Source organism: Saccopteryx bilineata, chromosome 2, assembly GCF_036850765.1.
Source record: "Saccopteryx bilineata isolate mSacBil1 chromosome 2, mSacBil1_pri_phased_curated, whole genome shotgun sequence".
Classification (NCBI taxonomy): domain Eukaryota; kingdom Metazoa; phylum Chordata; class Mammalia; order Chiroptera; family Emballonuridae; genus Saccopteryx; species Saccopteryx bilineata.
The window spans coordinates 169291414-169314699 of record NC_089491.1 but is presented as its reverse complement, the minus strand read 5'-3'; the positions used below and the strand labels follow the sequence as shown (position 1 = coordinate 169314699).

The window sequence follows — 23286 nt, the reverse complement described above, 5'->3', positions numbered from 1 at the left end:
ATTTTGTACTTCTTTGTTTTGTATTAGTTAGTACTCCTAAGGGCAGGGTGTGAAATTCATCTGTTTCCCTCATAGTTAACCTGTCACTTAGAAAGTGTTTAATGAATATACATTGAACTGAATTAAGGGACATATATTTTCAGAAACACTAAGGATAGTGATAAAAATCAGTAACATTTTTGGGAGGGCTCTAAAGGACTAGAGCTCTAAAACTGCTCACTTGCTGGATGCTTTACACTACCATACTAGGATCTAAATGGGAAAGGTATAGAGTCTTACCACTCTTCTTGAGAAGTTCTCCTTTTCGGGATTTATCCAGGTTTTCAAGAAACTGCTCAAAAACGTTTATGTAACGACCTAGATTGGTCTTCTTATAATCTAAATGATAAAGATCACGACTTATAAATATTTTGGCAGTAAAAATAACATGAAAGTATAACTTTGTGTTTTTCGTAAGAATTCTCTAGAACAATGCTGTCAATAGAAATATAATGACAAATGTGTAATTTTAAATTTATTTATTGATTGAATGATGTTAGAGAGGAAGGGGGAAGGAAGAGAGAGAGAGAGAGAGAGAAACATCAATTTGTTGTTCTACTTATTTCTGCATTTGTTGGGTGATTCTTGTATGTGCCCTGACCAGGGATGGAACCTGCAACCTTGACCTATCAGGATGGTACTCTAACCAACTGAGTTACCCAGCCATGGTTCTTACATTTTCATTTATACTAAGTCCTTGAAATCTAGTATTTTGTACTTAAGTACATCTCAATTTAGATGTTATACTATCATCAGAAATACTTGATCTGTATTTAGATTTAAATTAAGTTTCCAAAATACTTAAAAGTTTTCCAATAATTGAATCAACGATCAGTTTTAAAATTAAAATTAATTAAAATTATGACGGAGGACAATCTGACTTTGGGTGATGGGTATGCAACATAAGTGAATGACAAGATAATCTGGACATGTTTTCTTTGAATATATGCACCCTGATTTATTGATGTCATCCCATTAACATTAATAAAAAAAAGAAAAAAAGAAAAAAAATTAATTAAAATTAAATTAAAAAGAAATTAGTTCCTTGGTTAATGCTAGCCTCATTTCAAGTGCCAATAGCCACAGGTAGCTGCTGTATCAGACAGAGTTGCCCTAGTTAGATGACATGTAAATACCTACTCTAGTAGTCAGGCTTTCCAGTATTAGACCAGTATCTATAACTATGTGTTAAGTACGATCTAACAGTCCTTTCTTTCGAAAGTGTGGCTTCAATAATAAGTAGTTTTACCAATAGAGCAAAACATTAAAAAAGTGAAGTCAGGGCCATGCTTTCTGGAGACAATCAGAAGTTTGTAGACACAGTACATTAAGTGCAAGTATTCTTTGCTATAAAAGTAGTCTTAAAAATGTACAGAACAGGCCCTGGCCAGTTGGCTCAGTGGTAGAGCATCGGCCTGGCAAGCAGGAGTCCTGGGTTCGATTCCTGGCCAGGGCACACAGGAGAAGCGCCCATCTGCTTCTCCACCCCTCCCCCTCTCTTTCTTCTCTGTCTCTCTCTTCCCCTCCTGCAGCCGAGGCTCCATTGGAGCAAAGTTGGCCCGGGCGCTGAGGATGGCTCCATGGCCTCTGCCTCAGGCGCTAGAATGGCTCTGGTTACAACAGAGCAACGCCCCTTGGTGGGCATGCTGGGTGGATCCCGGTCGGGCGCATGCGGGAGTCTGTCTGACTGCCTCCCCGTTTCCAACTTCAGAAAAAAAAATAAAATAAAAAAATAATAAAAAATGTATAGAACAAAAATTTGAATACATTATCTCATGCATTTAATCATACAATCTATAATTAATATTCAGTAGAGCCTGACCAGGTGGTGGTGCAGTGGATAGAGCGTCGAACTAGGATGCGGAGGACGCAGGTTCGAGACCCCAAGCTCACCAGCTTGGACCCAAGGTCGCTGGCTTAAGCAAGGGGTTACTAGGTTTGCTGTAGCCCCGCGGTCAAGGCACATATGAGAAAGCAATCAACGAACAACTAAAGTCCCACAACTAAAAACTGATGATTGCTGCTTCTCATCTCTCTGTGTTCCTGTCTGTCTGTCCCTATCTATCCCTCTCTCTGACTCTCGCTCTGTCTCTGTAAAACAAAAACAAAAAAAACAAAAAAACTCAGTAGAGGAAAAAAATCTGACTGAGTACAAGATGAGATTTAGATTTTGGTAGTATGCTATGTCTGTATAGAATTGAGTCCTGATAACAGTTCACTAAAAAGAGTAAAAAAGAAATCATACTTAAAAAATTTTTTTAGTAAATGTTATCTAATTTACTTGGGACTGGAAAAGAAATCTTTTTTTTTTTAACAGAGACAGAGTCAGAGAGAGGGGTAGACAGACAGGAATGGAGAGAGATGAGAAGCATCAATCATCAGTTTTTCCATTGCTATACCTTAGCTGTTCATTGCTTGCTTTCTCATATGTGCCTTGACTGTGGGCCTTCAGCAGACTGAGTAACCCCTTGCTCAAGCCAGTGACCTTGGGTCCAAGCTGGTGAGCTTTGCTCAAACCAGATGAGCCCGCGCTTAAGCTGGCTATCTCAGAGTCTCAAACCTGGGTCCTCCGTATCCCAGTCCTACGCTCTATCCACTGTGCCACTGTCTGGTCAGATGGAAAAGGAATCTTTTTTTTTTTTTTTTTCCTTTTTTTTCTTTTTCATTTTTCTTAAGCTGGAAACAGGGAGAGACAGTCTGACAGACTCCCGCATGCGCCTGACCGGGATCCACCCGGCACGCCCACCAGGGGCGACGCTCTGCCCACCAGGGGGCGATGCTCTGCCCATCCTGGGCGTCGCCATGTTGCGACCAGAGCCACTCTAGCGCCTGAGGCAGAGGCCACAGAGCCATCCCCAGCGCCCGGGCCATCTTTGCTCCAATGGAGGCTCGGCTGCGGGAGGGGAAGAGAGAGACAGAGAGGAAAGCGCGGCGGAGGGGTGGAGAAGCAAATGGGCGGAGGGGTGGAGAAGCAAATGGGTGCTTCTCCTGTGTGCCCTGGCCGGGAATCGAATCCGGGTCCTCCGCACGCTAGGCCGACGCTCTACCGCTGAGCCAACCGGCCAGGGCTAGAAAAGGAATCTTGATGAGGGTATTAAGTATGAATATCTGATCTGTGGCAAATTATGAAGTACATTATAATTGTATACTAAATTTTTACATATGAACTTGCTTATAATAAATAAACTTATACCAAAGACACAGTTTAGTTTGGGATCAACTACATAGTATTTTGAATCTTTAATTCAAGATTGTAAGCTCCTTGAATGCAGGTCAGTATGTTTGTCTCATCACTGTGGAATATAATAGGCCCTCAATAATTTATTTAAACAAATATTCATGTCTGATCTGTGGTGGCACAGTGGATTCAGTGTCACTTTGGAATGCTGATGTTGCTGGTTTGAAAAAGTTTTTCACATTGACTACCACCATACTGGGCAGTGCATAACATTTCTATTATTATAGAAAGTGCTATTAAAGTCTATTACTACAGAGAGTTTCTTGGGTGTTGGTATAAGATATGACTTCCAGTAGCAGGAAGATTCATAAATTCCCCAGATACTTTAAATTCTTGAATATACAATTCAATCACAGTTTAGACAGATATTTACCATAACACTCATCTAGATACATCAAAAACAAACTAGGCCCTGGCCGGTTGGCTCAGTGGTAGAGCGTTGACCTGGCGTGCTAAAGTCCCTGGTTCGATTCCCGGCCAGGGCACACAGGAGAAGCGCCCATTTGCTTCTCCACCCTTCCCCCTCTCCTTCCTGTCTGTCTCTCTCTTCCCCTCCTGCAGCCGAGGCTCCATTGGAGCAAAGTTGGCCCGAGCGCTAAGGATGGCTCTGTGGCCTCTGCCTCAGGTGCTAGAGTGGCTCTGGTGGCAACAGAGCGATGCCCCAAATGGGCAGAGCATCAACCCCTGGTGGTGTGCCGAGTGGATCCCGGTCAGGCGCATGTGGGAGTCTGTCTGACTGCCTCCCCGTTTCTGGCTTTGGAAAAATACAAAAAAAAAAAAAAAAGTAAAAACAAAACAAAACAAACAAACTAAAGAACAAAAGTCTGGGGTGGTGAACACACAATGCAGTATATACAGATTATGTGTTGTGAATTGTGCACCTAAAACCTGTATAATTTTGTTAACCAGTGACCCAATGAATTTAATAAAAACAAACAAAAACAAACAAACAAACTAAAAAACCTGAAAAGTACCACATACATAGTAGTTCTTTAATAAATAGCGGTTGAATCTAAGCCTGAGATTCTAACAGTTAATCTTACAATATAGATCCTGGCAGTTACTTATTTTTAGTGAGAGCAAGAAAGACAAGGGAAGACAGACAGAAAGGGAGAGAGATGAGAAGCATCAATTCTTTGTTGCGGCACCTTAGTTGTTCATTGATTGCTTTCTCATATGTGCCTTGACCGGGGGGCTCCAGCAGAGAAAGTGACCCCTTGTTCAAGTCAGCGACCCTGGACTCAAGCCAGCCACCTTGGGCTTCAAGCCAGCAACCCCATGCTCAAGCTGGATAAGCCCATGCTCAAGCCGGTGACCTCAGGGTTTCACACCTGGGTCCTCTGTGTCCCAGGCTGATGCTCTATCCACTGCACAACTTCCTGGTCAGGCAGATCCTGGTATTTAGATCCTGTTTAGTAAATATCTGACAACTCAAATTAGATTTAATAGCACCATTTGAGAAGGCAATTGTGGAAGAAAGGAGAGAAACACTGCTATAACATTATTTGCTACTGAGTTGGTTTCAGGATAAACATTGATCCATTCTGGGCTGAATCAAGGATAATTACTGAGTGACAGAAGGATGTCTATACTGTATAAAAAGTTTATGTTAAAATGAGACTTTGCCTGACCAGGTGGTGACTCAGTGGATAGAGCGTTGGACTGGGATGTGGAGGACCCAGGTTCGAGACCCCAAGGTCTCCAGCTTGAGTGAGGGCTCATGTGGTTTGAGCAAAGCTCACCAACTTGGACCCAAGGTCGCTGGCTCAAGCAAGTGGTTACTTGGTCTGCTGTAGCCCCACAGTCAAGGCACATATGAGAAAGCAATCAATAAACAACTAAGGTGTCGCAACCAAAAACTAATGATTGATGTTTTCATCGAGATCTCTCCATTCCTATCTGTGTGTCCCTATCTATCCCTTTCTCTGACTCTCTCTCTGTCTCTATTAAAAAAAAAAAAAAGATAAAATAAAATGAGACTTCAATACATTAACCTACCTCTGGTTCTATGTTTGATATTAGATTCAGCTTTGCTCTCTTTTTCCTCTTCATTACTGGAAATGGCATCTAATTCACGGCAGATGGAGCTACAAATAATAGAATAAAAAGAATTTTAAAGTTGGTTCTTGGTCAACATTACCCAGTGTATCATATTCAGCACATGAATCCCTCAAGATTTTCTGTGAAAAAAATTATGTGGCCAACTAAATTTGGGATATTCTAAAAACCATAATTCACTTCTTAGGAGTTTTCCATTCATATTATTATATTAAAAGACTGGGAAATCGCCTGACTAGGTGGTGGCGCAATAGATAGAGCTTCGGACTGGGATGCGGAGGACCCAGGTTCGAAACCCAGAGGTCACCAGTTTGAGCCCAAGGTCGCTGACTTGAGCAAGGGGTCACTCAGTCTGCTGTAGCTCCCCGGTCAAGGCACATATGAGAAAGCAAAGCAATTAATGAGAAACTAAGGTGTTGCAGCAAAGAATTGATGCTTCTCATCTCTCTCTATCACAAAAGAAAAAAAGACTGGGAAATCTTAGTGTAAAGAACATTTTTTGCCCTGGCTGTTCAGCTCAGTGAATAGAGCGTCAGCCTAGTGTGTGGATGTTCTGGGTTCACTCTCTGGTCAGGGCATACATGAGAAGCAACCATCTGCTTCTCTTTCCCTCCCTCTTGCCCTCTCATAGCCAGTGGCTTGATTGGTTCAAGCAACGTCCCCGGAAGCTGAGGATAACTTGGCTGGTCCAAGTGTCAACAGGTGCTGAGGATAGTTCAGTTGATTCGAGCATCAGCCCCAGATGGAGGCTGCTGGGTGGATCACAGTTGGGGTGCATGTGGAGTCTGTCTCAGTATATCCCTTCCTCTCACTTAAAAAACAAACAAACAAAAAACCCTTTTTTTAAGGGAGACAGGAAGGAAGAGACGAGAAGCATCAACTCATAGTTGCATCACATTAGCTGTTCATTGATTGCTTCTCATATGTGCCTTGTCCAATGGGCTCCAGCTGAGTCAGTGACCCCTTGCTCAAGCCAGTGACCTTGGGCTTCAAGCCAGCAACCTTGGGGTTTCAAACCTGGGAACTCACAGTCCCAGGTTGACGTTCTATCCACAGTGCCACCACCAGTCAAGCCAGTAAAGAATTTTTAATCTGTTTAAGTCAGCATTTCTCAAAAAACCCTTTTTCTTGCATAAATAGCAGCTGAAAAATGTGCTCTGTGGAACTCACAAGGAAATGTTCTACTATGCAGTGGTCAGCAAACTCACTAGTCAACAGAGCCAAATATCAACAGTACAATGATGGCAAATTCTTTTGAGAGCCAAATGTTTTAAACTTAAACTATATAGGTATAGGTACATTCCTTATCGAGGTAGTGCCTGCACGTGGTATTTTGTGGAAGAGCCACACTCAAGGGGCCAAAGAGCTGCATGTGGCTCGTGAGCTGCAGTTTGCTGACCAGGGTACTATGGCAGGCATGGCCAACATATGGTCCGTGGGCCAAATATCTGGCCTGCGTAATGAGTTTATGTGGCCCGTGATTAAATTTTTAATATTCTCCACTAATTTAAAATCTCAGCTACTCAGAAGCAGAAGTGTCTTTGATTATTGGAAATCGAGATATTTAAGAAGATAGTGATACTCGGAAAAGAATTCCGCGTGTGACTAATCTAGGGTTAACTTCCAATAATTGGTCGAATGGATTTGCGATACTTCCTTATTTTGTAAAAAACTCCATTATAAAGATTTACAACTTTTGTACTTGTCTGTACTTGATATGAACTGTTTGACGTTTAGTGGTGATATGAAACCCACGTTCTTTTAGGCAGAGTTTGCCAGTGCGCACCCAAGGTCAAACAATTCGTTATTTTTGTGGTGAAGTGTGCTGAATCAAGTGGCATTGTAGCATAGACAATAGCTGCAGTTCATAGCTGAAAACGTGTCCAGGCTGTTTGTAAAACAAAATAATTGTTTTATTTGCAATATAACCTCTTCAAGCTCATTTTATTAAATAGTTTTGATTGATTGCGATAGTTTGGATATTTATACGGTATGTAATTACATTTTTATTATAATTTTTTCCCACTCATTTATTCATAAACAAATTATATAGTAAAATTTTGTTTACTTAAGTGAATCGTTTTTGTATTTAACATTTTTAATTTTAATATTTCATCTGGCCCATGAAGAAAGTTTTCTTTCTAATCTGGCCCAGGGGCAAAAATTGTTGGCCATGCCTGTACTAGGGTATCATAATATAACCTCAGAGCAGCTGGCTCTCTGGAAGGGATCTAATCAAATCTACAGTGTGTCTGTAAAGTCATGGTGCACTTTGACCGGTCACAGGAAAGCAACAAGACGATAGAAATGTGAAATCTGCACCAAATAAAAGGAAAACCCTCCCAGTTTCTGTAGGATGATGTGGCAGCATGTGCGCATGCGCAGATGACGCAACACCATGTATACAGTGGAGCAGCCCACGGCCATGCCAGTGGAGATGTGGACGGTACAGAGGAAAGTTCAGTGTGTTCTGTGGCTCGCTAAATTTGAACCCGTGACCAAAGTGCAACGTGAATATTGGCGCATTTATAACGAAGCGCCACCACATAGGAATAACGTTACTCGGTGGGATAAGCAGTTGAAGGAAACTGGCAGTTTTTTTGGTTTTTTTTTGTATTTTTCTGAAGCTGGAAACGGGGAGACAGTCAGACAGACTCCCGCATGCGCCCGACCAGGATCCACCCGGCACGCCCACCAGGGGCAACGCTCTGCCCACCAGGGGGCGATGCTCTGCCCCTCCGGGGCGTCGCTTTGCCGCGACCAGAGCCACTCCAGCGCCTGGGGCAGAGGCCAAGGAGCCATCCCCAGCGCCCGGGCCATCTTTGCTCCAATGGAGCCTTGGCTGCAGGAGGGGAAGAGAGAGACAGAGAGGAAGGGGGGGGGTGGAGAAGCAAATGGGCGCTTCTCCTCTGTGCCCTGGCCAGGAATCGAACCGGGTCCCCTGCACGCCAGGCTGACGCTCTACTGCTGAGCCAACTGGCCAGGGCCGGAAACTGGCAGTTTTGTGGAGAAATCCTGTTCTGGTAGGCCATCACTCAGTGACCAGTCTGTAGAGGCTATACGGGATAGCTACCTAAGGAGCCCTAAAAAAATCTGTGCGTGAGCCCACATCGAACTGTACTGAATAGGTATGAAACTGGGAGAGTTTTCCTTTTATTTGGTGCAGATTTCACATTTCTATTGTCTTTTGTTGCTTTCCTGTGAATGGTCAAAAGTGTACCATGACTTTACAGACACACTACTTTCAGTCAGAACAACAATCACAAACAGTAGTGATTAATGATCTAAAACAATGGTCCCCAACCTTTTTAAAGCCACGGACCGGTTTAATGTCAGAAAATATTTTCACAGATCGGTCTTTAGGGTCGGATGGATAAATGTATCACGTGACCAAGACAAGCGTCAAGAGTGAGTCTTAGACAAATGTAACAGAGGTAATCTGGTCATTTTTAAAAAATAAAACATCGTTCAGCCTTAAATATAAATAAAACCGAAAAAATGTAAGTTATTTATTCTTTCTTTGTGGACCGGTACCAAATGGCCCATGGACTGACAACCTAGGCCCGGGGGTTGGGGACCAGTGATCTAAAACATACCTTACAGTTGGAACAGTAAATGGATCAAACTGATCTACTTTCTGTAGATCAATAGGCACTGAAATTCGACCTGTAAGAACCAAGAGTTATAAATGGATGATTGTAGAATACAAATCTAAGGTTTAGAAAAAGGTTCAGACTTATTTATTAAGAACAATATTTAGAAATAGAAATTAAAAGTTCTTCCACGCCTGACCTGTGGTGGCGCAGTGGATAAAGCGTCGACCTGGAAACACTGAGGTCGCCGGTTCAAAACCCTGGGCTTGCCTGGTCAAGGCACATATGGGAGTTGATGCTTCCTGCTCCTCCCTCCCCCTTCTCTCTCTCACTCTCTCTCCTCTCTAGAAATTAAAAAAAAAAAAAAAAAAGTTCTTCCACATTAGCTGTGCCTTTTATTTCTTTTTAAAAAACCACGAAAACATAGTGTAAAAGACTGTTAAGCTATTACCTAGTTGCTCTTAACTCTACTTTTATTTCTATCTCCCTCTTTCTAATCTCCTATATTTAAGTACAAAAAGATTTCAAATTGAGTGAGTCTTGAAAATTGAACAAAATAGATGTAAATAGTTCATTTCATCACCTTGGTTTATTTGCTGAGATCAAAACAGATGCCTACATGTTTGGCATCTTTAGAAAGCAGTTTGGAAATAAAAGACAATATTATACTACCCTTTTATATAATATCCACACCTGGGACACTACATAAATTTGTCAAACATGAGATTATAAAAAATGAGATAATAAAGCTAAAGAATACCAGGTGAATAACAAGTAAAATAATAAGGGGAATTAGGAGTTGATGTTAAAGACAAGAGTAAAAAGACTGCAGCTAATTAATTGGAAAAAGATAATATATACACTTATAAATAAACATAATTATTTACCCAAACCTTGACTATTAGAATAAGATAATCACTGAAACTTTAAAATTAAGCTTAAAATAAATATTAACCTTACTACCAAAAGAAGCTAAGAACACAGTTGACAGGTTTGAAAAGGGCTACATAAATGTATGGACGATATGCCTGACCAGGCAGTGGCACAGTAGATAGAGCATTGGCCTGGATGCAGAGGACCTATCAAATCTTTTTTTTTTAAGTCAGAGAGAGAGAGACAGACAAATGGGAAAGGAGAGAGATGAGAAGTATCAACTTGTAGTTGCAGCACTTTAGTTATTCATTGATTGTTCTCTCATATGTGCCTAGACTGGGGGGATCCAGCTGAGCCAGTGACCTTGAGCTTCAAGACAGCAAACGACTTTTGGGCCCAAGCCAGTGACCATGAAGTCATATATATATGATCCCACTCTCAAGCTGGCGACCCCACACTCAAGTTGGCAACCTTGGGATTTCAAACCCGTGTCCTCAGTGTCCCAGGGCGATGCTCAATCCATTGTGCCACAGCCTGGTCAAGGAGTATATCAAATCTTATCTAAGAGAAATGTAAAAGAAGAAAGTTAAAACTATTAAAAAGTACTAATGGGCAGCATAGTGGAAAAAGTATAGAACTTCAGTTTTTAACCACTGAACTTTGCCTGACTGGGGGTGGTACAGTGGGTAGAGCATTGGCCTGAGATACTGACAACCTAGGTTCAAAACTCCAAGGTTGCTCGCTTGAGTGCAGGCTTATCTGACTTGAGCACAGGCTCATCAGCTTAAGTGCTAGGTTGCTGGCTTGAGCGTGGGATCACAGACATGACCCCATAGTCGCTGGCTTGAGGCCAAGGTCGCTGGCTCAGTTGGAGCCCTCCAGTCATGGTACAAATGAGAAAGCAATCAACGAATATCTGAAGTGCTTCTGATCCCTCCCTTCCTGTCTGCCTGTCTCTTTCCCTCTTGTCTACCGAAATAAATAAGCTGAAAAAGAACTAAACTCTGCCTGAAATCTGTAGGATTAGTTAACCAGTGTCATGCCAATAAATTCAATAAAAAGGAAACAAACGAATAACAAAGAGCTGAACTCTGTTCCTAGCTCTGACAATATTTGTTTTAATAACGGTGGACAAGTCACTGTAACTTCTTGGGCCACTGTTTCCTTATCTGTACAATGAGCTGTTGTCCTGTAATTTCTAAGTTTTTCTTCAACTCTAATTCTAACAGTGAACCTCACAAACCCAACTGAAAATTTACATAGTAGAAACTCATCCAGTAGCTACTAATCAACAATTTAAAAATAAGTTAATTTAGGTATTAGCTGACAGAACAATTCTTCAACCTTTAATATACCAGACATCACACATACTGACACTCAGTGACATGTTTGCTAACACAAACTATAACTTTCATTTTTCTGTTAGTTTTCTTTACTTTCTTTACTTAGTACCTGTTTTAGGATGAACACTAAAAGGGCTCTTCAGCAAATGATTGATTCCTTTGCTAACATTGATATCCAGCCGTGGAAAACAGTACTGGAGCATGATCTCCCACTCAAGCCAGGGTCCACATTTGTCATTTTTGCTGTCATTCTAAAAGCAGATGCAAATCCAGCATGAGGATCCATAGAAACTTTTGAGGATTTCTTTGAAAGTGGTTAAAAAGTGATCTTCAACCATCTTTAACTTAAAAAGTAAAACAATCAGAATTTAATTAAGAATTATACCAGATATTTGGCTTTCTTCAAATACTCCTTCAAATGCTCCCAACGCTGAAGTGAACTGTTATGCCTTTGGAAGATTTGCTGAAGGTCATCATAAATTGGTGATGGGTCATTAAGGAACATACTAATTTAGGACACATCAACAAACAACTTATTTTCATTATGTATTACCACAAGAATATCCAGTTTATATAGAAAGTAATTGTTGTTTTCTAAAATGCAAATATTAAATTAGACACTAAAAACATAACCCTGTAAAAATATAGTGGCGATATGACAGAAAAAATGCCAAAATAACTAGTATACTGTTTAATGTAAAATTTTTCCTGGTCTGTACATATTTTGACTAAATGATTCAGCATTCTTTACATAGCCATTAGTTCTAGAAGGATCATTTCCATAAAGAAAATTTATTTATGAAATGGCTTCATATCTTACTGTCTGCCAGACTAGAAATACAAAAACAGAAATAGAGATGTTTTGGATAAAAAATAAACTTATAAGTACATGAGAAAATATTTGAAAAGATTGCAAAAAAATATATATATGAGAATATGCAGGCAGATTTATAATATCATAGACCAATACAATCAAAATATAATACTAAAAACATGTATCAGGGGTCCCCAAACTTTTTACACAGGGGGCCAGTTCACTGTCCTTCAGATCGTTGGAGGGCCTCTCACTGACCACCAATGAAAGAGGTGCCCCTTCTGGAAGTATGACGGGGGGGGGGGGGGGGCTGGATAAATGGCCTCAGGGGGCCACATGCGGCCCGTAGTTTGGGGACGCCTGTCATAGACCAATACAAGTAGCTCACATAAAAATGGTCATAGGAAAGGATATTTTCAGGAACAAGAGCTAAAATCTTATCGCAGCTTTCTTTATTTCCAAGAATATCTTGATCAACCAAGGCATATTCTTCAAAGTATTTGTTTATTATGTTTATAGATTTTCTGTAGGAATAACAATAACCAAGTCCCAATATTATTAGCAACACATACATGACATAGCTTTTTTGCCATTTGGGAGACTAGTGTTTATTTTTACTGAATTTCTACTACGTACTTAACTAGGTAAAATGGGAATAATAGCTCTTCACAGGGTAATAAGAGGTAACTCTAAGGGGAAAGAACCTAGCATAGTACCTGGTTTAGAACAGATATTCAAGAGTGCTTGCTTAGGCAGCACATATACCAAAACTGGAACAATACAGAGAGAATTAGCATTGCCCCTACGCTAGGATGACATGCAAATTTGTGAGGTGTCCATAATAATAATAAAAAAGGTTAATAACATCATAAAATAGGGGTGGTGAAAAGTAGGTTTACAGTTATGAGTACACAGAAGTTTTTTATTGTATTATATATACAGTATGTCCATAAAGTCATGGCGCACTTTTGACCGGTCACAGGAAAGCAACAAAAGACGAGAGAAATGTGAAATCTGCACCAAATAAAAGGAAAACCCTCCCAGTTTCTGTAGGATGATGTGGCAGCATGTGCGCATGCGCAGATGATGACGTAACACTGTATACAGTGGAGCAGCCCAGGGCCATGCCAGTCGAGATGTGCAGATTTCACATTTCGTGACCAGCGGGCTACAGCAGACTGAGTGACCCTTTATTTGAATCAGTGACCTTGGGCTCAAATTGGTAAGCCTTGCTCAAACAAGATGAGCCCATGCTCAAGCTGGCAACGTTGAGGTCTCGAATATGGGTCCTCTGCGTCCCAGTTCCGACCTCTATCCACTGCACCACAGCCTGTAATCTTTAAAAAAAAAATACTTTTTGGCCCTGGCCAGTTGGCTCAGTTGTAGAGCATCAGCCCAGCATGTGGAAGTCCCAGGTTCAATTCCTAGTCAGGGCACACAGAAGCACCCATCTGCTTCTCCATCCTTCCCCTTCTCTTTCTCCTCTATCTTTCTTTTCTCCTCCTGCAGCCAACGCTCCATTGGAGCAAAGTTGGCCTGGGCACTGATGATGCCTCCACCTCAGGCACTAAAATGGCTCTGGTTGCAAAGGAGCAACATCCCAGATGGACAGAGCATCGCCCTCTAGTGGGCATGCTGGGTGGATCCTGGTTGTGCACATGCAGGAGTCTGTCTCTCTGCCTCCCTCTTCCTCATTCAGGAAAAACAAAACAAAACAAAAAAAAACCCAAACAAACCCCAAGAAAAAAACTTTTTAATTGAATCTTATTGGGGTGACACTAGTTTACATAATTATACAGGTTTCACTCAATCTTTGCTACAACTCTGAGGCAGATGGAGCAGATGTTGTTTTCCCGAGTATACAGATAGGAAAGAGAGGTTCTGATATTTTATCAAACTCATAGTAAGTGGCAGAATATGGACCTTATTCCTTATGCAATGCTCTTTCCACTATGCTAGAATAAATTCAATGGAAAACATATGGGTTTTGGTATCAGGCAGACCAGGATATGAATCCTGAATTTAACAATTACTTATGTAATGCCAAGCAAATTATGCAATCTTTCCAAATTTTACTTTGTTCATCTGTAAGGAGAGATACTATCATATCCCTTATGAGGTTGTTTGAAAGGCCAATGAGAACACTTGTAAAGCACCTACCTATTATAAATGCTGTAGCATACAAGAAACACTGTTAACTCTAGCTATTGCTATTATAAAACACTACCCCATCAGAGAAAACTGATAACAAGGTGTACAGAGCAAGAGCAGAGTGGACTTTTTGAACACCTCTGACAATTCAATATGGAGTCACTGTCAGCCATGACAGTTATGTCAAGTGCTATGTCAAGACTGAGGTAATGGGATATAACAGAAATGCCCTTATGAGGGCCTAGAATGCCCAAAACCATGAATCTGAACACTTGGATGAGAACTTCTATCTGGACACTGATATGAGTAGAACCTCCACTCCTGGTGGGCTATAAGAACTCAGCTCTGACCACCCAATGCTTAAGCTTGGCTGTACCATAGGTCAAACTCAGAGCCCAGCTGGACTTCTAGTCCACTGAATATGAGCTTCCACTGTAGCCTCCTGGCTTGAGACCGACACCCACCTCTCCATCTGCAGAGGCTGCTGGTAACAGGGACTTTGCGGGGAATGCTACCCTGCTCACTTTTATCATCTAAGCTCCCCCTCAAGGTGTAACCTGCATGTAACTCTATTGGCTAATTGGGGAGGTCTTCCCTAATAAACCTGGCATTATAGAAAGACAAATATGTGTGAATGACTCCTGTTGGGGATGCTCACTTGCTTAAGACACAAGATAATTTTATATGCAGGTAAAGCAGACACAACATAAACTGCATGGAATCTTTCCCAACAGACCTGACAAAAGGATGAATTTTTTCACTTAAGTGAACTTTCTTCTTAATGTCTTGACCACCCTGAAAAATAAACATAAAAAAATGTGTTATAAAGATATTAATTAAATTCTGTCAAAGTATAGAAGCATATAGACTATTTTATATAGTCTCAATTCTTGTAACTTTCTAGGTTAACTTTACTTGACTTAATTGAATCAGAAAAGTAAACAACTCATCTTCCTTTTCCACAAAGTATACTTACAGCAAAATATGAAATATCTTTAAAAAATATAGCTACTATATTGCCTGACCTGTGGTGGTGCAGTGGATAAAGCATTGACCTGGAATGCTGAGGTTGCCAGTTCGAAACCCTGGGCTTGCCTGGTCAAGGCACATATGGGAGTTGACGTTTCCTGCTCCTCCCTTCCTTCTCTTTCTTTCTCCCCCCCTCTAATGAATAAATAAAATCTTAAAAAATATATATATAGTTACTATAATTTTAATTGACCTGGTAAGATCAACTTCTCTGGAAAGTGCATGCTATAAAAGATAGTTTAATTTTGTTACTAAACATACCAGACTTGGTAACAACCAGAAAAAAAGGAAATATAAATTATCATTAAGATCTTACCTTTACAAGGCTCAAATACTCCACTATCCCAGACCGCACTGCAGAGGACAACTTTCTAACTGATTCATCACAGACCCAACAATGAACACCTCTTCTTCCAGAATACACCCAGAGGCGATGCTTAAATCCAAAATCCTCTGAGGAGGGAAGACAGAATAGGTCAGGGGTCCCCAAACTTTTTACACAGGGGGCCAGTTCACTGTCCCTAAGACCTATGGAAGGCCGGACTATAAAAAAAACTATGAACAAAATCCCTATGCACACTGCACATATCTTATTTTAAAGTAAAAAAAAAAAACGGGAACAAATACAATATTTAAAATAAAGAACAAGTAAATTTAAATCAACAAACTGACCAGTATTTCAATGGAAACTATGGGCCTGCTTTTGGCTAATGAGATGGTCAATGTCCGGTTCCATATTTGTCACTTCTAGCCCTAACATGTGATATGATGCGCTTACAGAGCCGTGACGCGTGCATCCCGTGTCACCGGTAGTACTGTACGTGAGCGCCACCACATACAGTACTCCAGGAGCACAGGATGTGGATGCATCCTGTGCTCCTCTCACTGACCACCAATGAAAGAGGTGCCCCTTCTGGAAGTGTGGCGGGGGCCGGATAAATGGCCTCAGGGGGCCACATGCGGCCCGCGGAACGTAGTTTGGGGACACCTGGAATAGGTTTTAAAACAAATCTATAAACTCCTGGTTCTTGCTTACTTCTTTAGCTTCATTTTTTACCTCTTATCCACATATACTCACCTTAACTAGACTAAGTTATTTGTGGTTTCCCTTGCCACCCTGCCTCATGCTCTTGCCTTTAAGACTTTATCTATCCTGGTCTCTCTGCCAAGAATTTCCTCCTACTCCAGCACTTTCATTTCTCTCCGTAACCAACTGCCATTTATCCTTAAAAACCCAGTCTAGGGATATTAAAGAAACTAACAAACTTAAAGTGCTTTAGTAGCTGGCACATAATAAGCTCCCTATGTAGATCAACTATTTTATTATCATCCTTATCATCACCTCTCCTAGGAAGACTTTTCTGATCCAATTTCTTCCCGTTTCTGTATGTACTGCAGTTGTTTTATATTCCTATAGTACCCCGTGCATACTACTTAACACAAAGGTAATCCTCAATTTTTTCATTTGTCTTCTTCTTAGACTGCTTAGCCTACTTGAGGTAAGAACTGTTCTCTTTCATACTTCTCTCATTTAGGATAGTACCTAGCACATAGAGCAGCCCAATGGAATTGGGAAAAACTCACTGGTTTGATCACAGCTTTCATAAAATTTAAACTTTAACTTTATTAAAATCTTTTATTTTTCTATTATATGCTTTAAAGAAACATGTTAGACATTTATGGAATTTGATTATAAAATGGTATAGATAGATTAATATTAAGAGGAAAACAGATTCTTGCATTCGACTTTACTCCAACACTGCTGATACTTGCCCTTCAATGCTCGGTCAATGATGCGGATGGCCATCGTCATGAGGGTCCAGCACTTACAACATATGTCTGCAGAACTGGAGCAGAGTCATCATTACTTACTGTCAATGATATCACCCACCCTACCAACAAGTCCTATGGTGCTTACCTACAACATCTCCGCACATCATCGTAGTCTGTCATGTCAATGTCAAACACCAGTTCTTTTTCCTGAGCCTGGAAAGCTCCCAGTTTCACTGTATTATGTTGATTGGGCTACAAATACAAAATATCAATCAGTTTCTAGAAGAGCTGCCACACTGCCAAATATGCTTATTTTCTAGCCACACAAAAAAAGTAGCCAAAGTAAATTGAAAAAGCCCTATAATGCCACGTTGATGTCAATTTATTAATTCAGATGCTATATATCCATAATTAATGACAGTGTAACTTTCATCTACTTAAAACAGGGTTGATAAATATAAATTATTATCAGTTTTTTTCCAGTTCTACTGAGAAACAATTGACATATAACAATAAATATTTGTTGCTCAATAGAAATCATAGTAAAGCTTTTTTAGGTTTTAGAGAAAAGAACATATAATTAACGCTCTATTACAAGATGTTCTTAGAGACCTTTATTTGTTGCTGGACATATAACAAAAATGTACTTAAAATTTTTCAATAATTCGGCCCTGGCTGGTTGGCTAAGTGGTAGAGCATTGGCCCAGCATATGGACGTCCTGGGTTCGATTCCCGGTCAAGGCACACAGGAGAAGTGGCCAACTGCTTTTCCACCCCAGACTCTCCCCTCTCTCTTTTGCCTTCCCACAGGTATGGCTCGGTTGTAGCAAGTTGGCCCCAGGTGCTGAGGATGGCTCCATGACCTCGCCTCAGGTACTAAAATAGCTTGGTTGCTGAGTAGTGGAGCAAAGGCCCCAGGTGGGCAAAGCATTGCCTGGTAGGGGGTTTGTAGGGTGGATCCCAGTTGAGGCGCATGCCAGAGTCAGCCTTTCTGTCTCCCTGCTTCTCACTTAAGAAAAAAAAATTTTTTTTTCAATAATTCAAAAGGATCTTCCCAATTAGTCTGAACTGAGCCTTTGGCTCAGGCTGTTAAGTAGCCTCCTCCTTTGAGGTTATGGATTACAAGGTAAAGAAGGCTGACAATACAGATACTTATTTTGTTCCACCCAAATCTGCACAAAAATGAGTTAAGTTTTTTTTTTAAAGGAAGATATAAGCCTTTAAAAAAATAAAAGTGCCTGACCAGGCAGGGCCGCAGTAGATAGAGCGACAGACTAGGATGCTGAGGACCCAGGTTCAAAACCCCAAGGTCACCTGCTTGAGCACAGGCTCATCTGGCTTGAACGTGGAATCATAGACAAGACCCCACAGTCACTGGCTTGAGCAAGGGGTCACTCGGTCTGCTGGAACCCCCTGGTCAAGGCACATATGAGAAAGCAATCAACGAACAACTAAGGAGCCGCAATGAAGAATTGATGTTTCTCATCTCTCTCCCTTCCTGTCTGTCTGTCCCTCTCTCTCTGTTACACACACACACACACACACACACACACACACACACACACACACAGAGATAGGTAGGTAGGTAGGTAGGTAGATAGAAGACAACACCACCATGGTTTTTACAAACAGGACCATAAAAACTGAATCTTAAGTTCTCAGTAAGGAAAGATTTGTACTTCTGGTGTGACCAGGTGGTGGAGTGTCGGATTGGGATATGGAGGACCCAGGTTCAAGACCCCGAGGTCGCCAGCTTGAGCGCGGGCTCATCTGGTTTGAGCAAAGCTCACCAGCTTGAGCCCAAGGTCACTAGCTCGAGCAAGGGGTCACTCGGTCTGCTGAAGGCCTGCGGTCAAGGCACATATGAGAAAGCAATCAATGAACAACTAAGGAGCTGCAATAAAAGAATTGATGTTTCTAATCCTCTCCCTTCCTGTCTGTTCCTCTCTCTGTCTCTGCCACAAAAAAAAAAAAAAAAAAGATGATTTATACTTCTGAATCTCCAAAAGGCTTAGAAATAGGTGACAAAGAGTATCCCTGGAGTGAGCTGAGTGTGTGTGTGTGTGTGTGTGTGGTAGGTAAACTGAGATTAAAAATAGGATTGGTTAAAAATCTGTGGAGTTGGTTTCCCAGATTCCTATACTTCCTCTGTAGAGGAAGGTGACTATGCTTCCATTTTCCTGGCAAAGATGGCTGAATTATCAGGAGATCATTAAACAGAGGGTCTCTGGACTGGGCAGGGCAGGACAACAGGCACAATTAAAGATTGTACTGTATTGATATTTAGGGGATTAATTAGACAACTACATGTGGAATACTGAGACCATCTCTCTCCTTCACTTCTTTTAAAAACACTCAACAATTAGTTAAGCATAAAGGTAGAATGAAGACATTTTCCAAGTACAGAAGGCATGAAATATCTTGTCTTCCATGTACTTTCTCAGGAAGCTCCTGTAGCGTGTGCTCCGTCAAAACAAGGGAGTAGCCTGACCAGGTGATGGCGCAATGGATAGAGCGTCGGACTGGGATGTGGAAGGACCCAGGTTCGAGACCCTGATGTTGCCAGCTTGAGCGCGAGCTCATCTGGCTTTAGCAAAAAACTCACCAGCTTGGACCCAAGGTCGCTGGCTTGAGCAAGGGGTTACTCCATCTGCTGAAGGCCCGAGGTCAAGGCACATATGAGAAAGCAATCAATGAACAACTAAGGTGTCGCAACAAAAAACTGATGATTGATGCTTCTCATCTCTCTGTTCCTGTCTGTCTGTTCCTATCTATCCTTCTCTGTCTCTGTAAAAAACAAAAACAAAAAAAACAAGGGAGTAAATCAGGCCCTGGCCAGTTGGATCAGTGGTAGTGTTGGCCTGGAGTGTGGATGTCCTGGGTTTGGTTCCTGGTCAGAGCACACAGAAGAGATCATCTGCTTCTCCACCCCTCCCTCTCCTCTCTCTCTTCCCCTCAGCATCCATGGTTTGATTGATTCAAGTGCATTGGCTCCAGGTGCTGAGGATGGCTCTGTGGAGTTCCAGCCTCAGGTGCTAAAAATAGCTCAGTTTGTGAGCATGGCCCTAGATGGGGGTTGCTGGGTGGATCCCTGTCGGGGCACATGTGAGAGTCTGTCCCTCTATCTCCCCTCTTCTCATTTGGAATATAAGAACAACAAACAAAAAACAAGGGAGTAGGCCCTGGCCGGTTGGCTCAGTGGTAGAGCGTCGGCCTGGTGTGCGGGGGAACCGGGTTCGATTCCCGGCCAGGGCACATAGGAGAAGCGCCCATTTGCTTCTCCACTCCCCCCTCCTTCCTGTCTCTCTTCCCCTCCTGCAGCCGAGGTTCCATTGGAGCAAAGATGGCCAGGGCGCTGGGGATGGCTCCTTGGCCTCTGCCCCAGGCGCTGGAGTGGCTCTGGTTGCGGCAGAGCATCGCCCCTGGTGGGCATGTCGGGTGGATCCCGGTCCTGACTGTCTCTCCCCGTTTCCAGCTTCAGAAAAATACAAAAAAAAAAAAAAAAAAAAAAGAATCAGCTAGAAGAGAGTGGTTGTGTCTGGGGAGCATAACCAGGTGGAAGTTAAAGACCTTTTTTCCAAGTAAGTTCTATAAACTATGTGCATACACAACTGATAAAACTCACAGGAAAAAAGGTCTATAGATGGCTCACTCTTGGCCCAATAAAAAAGAAGTATTTTCCCCATTTGGTGTTAGAGGGGACTAGTAACATACTGGCCTTTTTAAAAATACTTGTTTTTAAAAGAATTTATTTTTAGAGAGATAAAGAGAAAGAGGGAGGAGGAGCAGGAAGCATTAACTTGTAGTAGATTGCTCACAAAAATTAGGTGATATTTCAAAACAAATATGAAGTGACAAAAAAAGAAGCATTTGGCTTTTTTTATTAAACAAGAACATCAGAAAAGCAAACAAGTCAAAGAAAATTGTTTGGTTATGCAAATGAGATGCAGAACCAACTTTTATTTCATTGGTGAAAATGCACTGTACACAAGGCTGAAAGTACTGGAGTATCTGCACGTTCCCTGGTCCCCTCATTTTTGTGAGCAGTGTCGTTGCTTTTCATCTGGGCCTTGACCGGGTAAGCCTAGGGTTTTGAATCAGCAACCTCAGCATTCCAGGTCAACGCTTTATCCACTGTGCCACCACAGGTCAGGCAAAAAGATTTCAGTTTTATTTAAAAAAAATTTTTTTAAACAGAGAGATGAGAAGTGTCAATCATTAGTTTTTCTTTGCAGGTTGCAACACCTTAGTTGTTCATTGATTGCTTTCTCATATGTGCCTTGACCGTGGGCCTTCAGCAGACTGAGTAACCCCTTGCTCGAGCCAGAGACCTTGGGCTCAAGCTGGTGAGCTTTTTTTGCTCAAGCCAGCGACCTCGGGGTCTCGAACCTGGGTCTTCCGCATCCCAGTCCGATGCTCTATCCACTGTGCCACCGCCCGGTCAGGGAAGATTTCAGTTTTAATTTCTACCTCTCAAGAATAAACTGCTCCAAAGCATTTTTCCTGCCTGCTCCCCCCCCCACTGATTTTGAGAGAGCTGAAGGAAGGTCAGGGAGGGAGAGGGAGAGGGGGAGATAGAGATAGAGATAGAGATAGAGATAGAGAGAGAGAGAGAGAGAGAGAGAGAAAAGCATCAACTTATGGTTTTACTTGGTTGCACAATCACTGATTGCTTTTCATATGTGCCCTGACTGGGGTTCGAGCAGGTGCCCTCAGGATCCAGCCAGCGACCTCAGTGCTTGGAGAAGATGCTCTATCTATGTGCCACCAACCAGGGCCCTGCCTGCCTTTTCTACCCCATCTTCTCTCCTTCCACTGGAATTTAAGAGTCAGAAAACCTGGGTTCAGGTCCCAGCTCTACCATTTAGAAATTGCGTGATCTAAGAAAAAATTATTTAGGTTCACCAGGACTGTTTTCTCCTTTGTAAACAGAACAGTGAGAATTGATATAAAAAACAAGTTAAAGAATATATGAAAAAAGCTCCATACAAACGCTACTATCCTCTGGGTATATTTTTCCTTCCCTGTGTGCAGTTTTAAGGAGGATGAAGTGCAACTTTGGTTTGTTTATTCACTCAACAAATATGTGTGGTGTACTCTGTCAGGCACTATTCTAGATACTTAGAATACAGCACTGGAAGGGGGATAGGAGAGATGGAAGGTTGCAGTAGACCTTACTGAGTAAAAACTTGAAGGATGTGAGGGAAAGAACCAAGATATTTGGGAAAATGGGTTCTAGGCAGTGAAACTGCTTGAGCAAGGTCAGTGTGGCAGGGGTTGGGTGAGTTAGGGGGAGAGAGGGTCTTTTACTCTGAGTGAATGGGTAACCACTGGAAAATGGTTTTAAGCAGGCTCTGACTTGTTTTAAAAGGATCACTGACTGTTGTATTGAGATTAGACTCTAGAATCCATAGGAGCAAATTATTTGAAAGTTTTAATAGTCATTCAGATAACAAATGATGATTATTAATAGCACTAGTTGGATTTTAGATATTCTGGTAGAGATTTCCTAATAGAACAGATATAGGAATGTGAGAGGAATAAAGAATAACTTCAATGCTGGGAGATAATGTAATTCTCTTTTAATTACCTTCCTTACCATGCCAACTTCCTCATTTAGTCTTTTAGCCAGATATTCAATTTTTTTGTCCTAGTGTTTCCAGTCAGTGATGTAGAATGTCAACAAACAAAAAATTTTACAATCTACTTGCAAAAACAGTTAAAGTATGGTTCTTTAACCAGAATAAACTCTAAAAATTAAAACACTGGGGTTTTTGGTATATAAAACAAACCAACAAAATACATAAAAAACTGATTTCTTACTCTGTGGGAATATACTGCGCCTATATCAATCTTGTATGGATTCATTTTCTGCATCTCCTTTTCCAGATCACTCTGGTTGTTGAAGGATTGGTAACGAATGTAAATATCATCTTTCAGTGTGAATGAAAATTCACGGTGTTGAAAATAATTCTTTATCACTGCAAAATAAATGTGCATTTAAAAATTAACATGGAATTTTATTCAGTTCAGGGCCTTATAACCATTGACCAATGAGAAGATATTTTTCATAAGCCCCTTGTGCCCAGCACTGTGCTACATGTGAAAAAAGACAAGACCTACTCCCAGTGGTGGGATTCAGCTGGTTCACATCGGTTTGGTAGAACCAATACCTAAGTTTTTACTGAGTTTGGCAAACCGGTTGTTAAAATGGCACTTGTAATCAGGGTTCTCTTTAAGGTGGTCCTCTGGGCAGCCAACCAATGTGGAAATCACAAATTTACATTCCTTACTTTTAAAAAAAAATATTTTTGATGTTTATTTTATTGATTTTAGAAAAAGAGGAAGGGAAAGGGAAGACAGAGAAAGAGAGAG

The 23286-nt window shown here is 41.4% G+C and overlaps 1 protein-coding gene, 1 long non-coding RNA gene and 1 other non-coding gene across 5 annotated transcripts in view; 2 read left to right on the top strand and 1 right to left on the bottom strand.

Moving 5' to 3' along the window:
- Positions 1-23286, top strand: part of LOC136324884 (uncharacterized) — a 44353-nt gene that overhangs the window by 8395 nt on the left and 12672 nt on the right. Inside the window, exon 2 of the long non-coding RNA XR_010729159.1 lies at positions 17722-17784. This is a non-coding gene — a long non-coding RNA (uncharacterized lncRNA). The remainder of the gene's footprint in view (positions 1-17721; positions 17785-23286) is intronic.
- PRIM1 (DNA primase subunit 1) overlaps positions 1-23286 on the bottom strand; it is a 28906-nt gene that overhangs the window by 3763 nt on the left and 1857 nt on the right. Inside the window, exons 2-12 of one of the 3 annotated variants that reach the window (XM_066258354.1) lie at positions 22735-22892; positions 17057-17163; positions 16912-16985; positions 15455-15591; positions 14846-14904; positions 12373-12482; positions 11530-11627; positions 11254-11395; positions 8932-9001; positions 5276-5364; positions 280-378 (exon numbers count right to left, since the gene is read on the bottom strand). In XM_066258354.1, the coding sequence (XP_066114451.1) occupies positions 280-378; positions 5276-5364; positions 8932-9001; positions 11254-11395; positions 11530-11627; positions 12373-12482; positions 14846-14904; positions 15455-15591; positions 16912-16985; positions 17057-17163; positions 22735-22892 (1143 nt within the window). Of the gene's footprint in view, positions 1-279; positions 379-5275; positions 5365-8931; positions 9002-11253; positions 11396-11529; positions 11651-12372; positions 12483-14845; positions 14905-15454; positions 15592-16911; positions 16986-17056; positions 17164-22734; positions 22893-23286 lie in introns of all 3 variants that reach the window. The other 2 variants (XM_066258356.1, XM_066258355.1) reach the window with 2 other exon arrangements.
- LOC136327943 (U6 spliceosomal RNA) lies at positions 12699-12805 on the top strand. The gene has a single exon (XR_010729996.1). It is a non-coding gene; the product is annotated as a U6 spliceosomal RNA (small nuclear RNA).